The sequence below is a fragment of the Miscanthus floridulus genome, chromosome 13 (genome assembly GCF_019320115.1).
Source record: "Miscanthus floridulus cultivar M001 chromosome 13, ASM1932011v1, whole genome shotgun sequence".
NCBI lineage: Eukaryota > Viridiplantae > Streptophyta > Magnoliopsida > Poales > Poaceae > Miscanthus > Miscanthus floridulus.
In genome coordinates this window covers 10,578,027-10,580,394 of record NC_089592.1, presented here as the reverse complement: position 1 = coordinate 10,580,394, position 2,368 = coordinate 10,578,027, and the positions used below count along the sequence as shown (strand labels likewise).

The following is a 2,368-nucleotide window of genomic DNA, read 5'->3' as shown; positions in this document are numbered from 1 at the left end:
TCTGAAACTAATCACCTGTCGAGCTTTTGTTTCCGATCTGTACGGGAATTCTCTCCCTTCGCGAGACTGCCGCCGACGACGTCGACATGTGCGTGTGCGGCACTTGCGCAATTGCCATGGCGGGCGAGTTCATCCACAGTGACAAATTCGTTTGTGCGCAGACTAGCGGCGCTTGGTCCTGGGGGCTTCAATCTCGGTGCCAAGGATGATCCAACTAAAATGGTCGGTTAATTTCTGTGGGATGACCGTTATTATTCTAGGAGTTGCTCGAGCACCATTATCTGCGTACAAAGTTTGAGCACCAATATACGAGTCGATTCGCACAGAGGCATCTCGGTGCAGTGCCAAGTCATCATATGCGTCATGCATGGCAACACGCACTTTACATACACGTATATATATCGTGGATTGTTTGTGCAGTCGTGCTCGTGCTCTAGCTCTAGTTCGCTGCGTACCACACAACACAGCCAGCGTTGCTCATCAGCCGGTTCTTCATCCTCTTCGTCGTCAGTAATGGGGGCTTTTCTATCTGTATCCGATCACGGCCACTCCTCCCACCCCGAGCACTGCGCACGCTTTAATCGCGTCGACCGCAACGACTCCCCGCCGTCGCCGTGCAGGATGTGCAATCTGAACGTGGAGACCGGCGCGGCGGCCTATCGCTGCTCGGAGCTCGGCTGCGCCGTCGTCCTCCACGACGCCTGCTACCGACGCCCGACGACGCTCAAGCGCCACTTCGGGCACCCGCAGCACCGCCTCACCCTGGGCGCCGACACCCGCGCCGGCCTCTCGTGCAGCCTCTGCGCCCAGCCGCTCGGCACGCCAACCGTCGCCTACAGCTGCGCCCACAGCAGGTGCGGTTTCAGCGCTCACCCACGCTGCTGCAACCTCCCGAGGAGCATGACCACGCCGCCGGACCTGCACGAGCACACCAGGCTTGACCTGCGCCCTCCGTCGGCGCCGGGTGGGAACAGCGGCAACAGCGAGGCGCGGCCGCGGCGAACATGTCTCAAGTGCGGGAAGACAGCCACGACCGCGGGGCGGAAGGCCGCACCGTGGTCGTACCAGTGCCCCAAGTGCGCCGGCGTGGAGTACTGTCTCGCGTGCGTGCTCGGCAACGACGACGGTAGCACCGTGCGGTGCTGCTGCTTGCCGTGCTGCGCCGTCGACCCTGCAGCCGTGCACTGTGTTGGGTATTTGGCCGGGGCGCTCTTGTGTGGGTTCTTGTCTGGAATGGGATGCCCGGGCATCCCAACTCAGCCGTACCCCGGCGACAAGGAACTTACTCCCAGATACCGAACGTGATTGTGGAAATCTAGCAAAAAGCTTTAATTGGTGAACAAGTGTGATTGCAAAACGAATGTTTTCCCATCTACACCCATATATATGTGTAAAATTGGTGGACGACGCTATGTAAAAAACGATTTTTAGCAATTGTTTGTTTTTTTTTTGTAGGGGCGGTTGGCGATGGAGCCGCCCATACAGTGGTGTGCTCGGGTGCCCAGACACCAGCCGCCCAGCCGCCCCTACAAATGGGGTCTGATTTGTAGGGGCGGCTCAATCACCAGCCGCCCCTAGAGTTGCTATTTGTAGGGGCGACTGGTGATTGAGCCGCCCCTACAAATGCCTCCGTATACATAGCTCCGATTTGTAGGGGCGGCTCAATCACCAGCCGCCCCTACAAATGACCCACATATAAAACAGCTGCATCACCTTCTTCCTCCTCGGGTCACTCACTCCAACCTATGAAACAAAGGTAGAGAGGCCTTGGGCACCTCCCAAAAATTGCTCTACTAAGGGGGGAAGGTTTTGGTCTCAAATCCTTTGGTGGAGAGGTTGTAGAAGGTAAGAAAATGCTATTCCACATTTTTTTTTGTAGTTTTAATGGTTGGTTAGTGAGTAATTAGAGTTTTATTTTTCTCTCTCTTCTATGGTGCTCGAGCTACTTATGAAGCAAATTAGACCCAAGTTTTAAATGTACTAGAATAAATTAGGGATGGGAACAAGATCATACACATGTTTCTTGATTTTAGTGAACAATTAGTTAGTTTTATGGATGTTTCATGTGCATGTGGATCTAGATCTAGGGTTTGACTTTTTTATTAATTTCGTTTTTGTAAATTTATGTTTGATAAAATTGGACTAGGGTTTGTATGAAAGATATTGGATAAAGTATAATTATTGCTAATTGTTGTCTTTGAAATTGTTTATTGTAATTAATAAATATGTATTTTAATTATTTATGGATAAATGGCCCATTAATTAATTTTTCTCTATCATGGTGTGTTTGTATGCTTCATGTAATTATATTAGATTTATATTCATATATATCTGAAGTATATACAATTATTCTCAAGTAATTATTAAT

At 50.7% G+C, this 2,368-nt stretch overlaps 1 protein-coding gene across 1 annotated transcript; it reads left to right on the top strand.

Annotated features, from left to right (window-relative positions):
• Nucleotides 1–513: 513 nt before the first annotated feature.
• LOC136502087 (uncharacterized) lies at nucleotides 514–1,305 on the top strand. The gene has a single exon (XM_066497573.1). The coding sequence runs from the start codon at nucleotides 514–516 to the stop codon at nucleotides 1,303–1,305; it is 792 nt and encodes a 263-aa protein (XP_066353670.1).
• Nucleotides 1,306–2,368: the final 1,063 nt, after the last annotated feature.

Bases quoted from the DNA above. Each gene is read 5' to 3' on its own strand.
- LOC136502087 (XM_066497573.1), top strand. From the start codon at position 514: ATGGGGGCTTTTCTATCTGTATCCGATCACGGCCACTCCTCCCACCCC.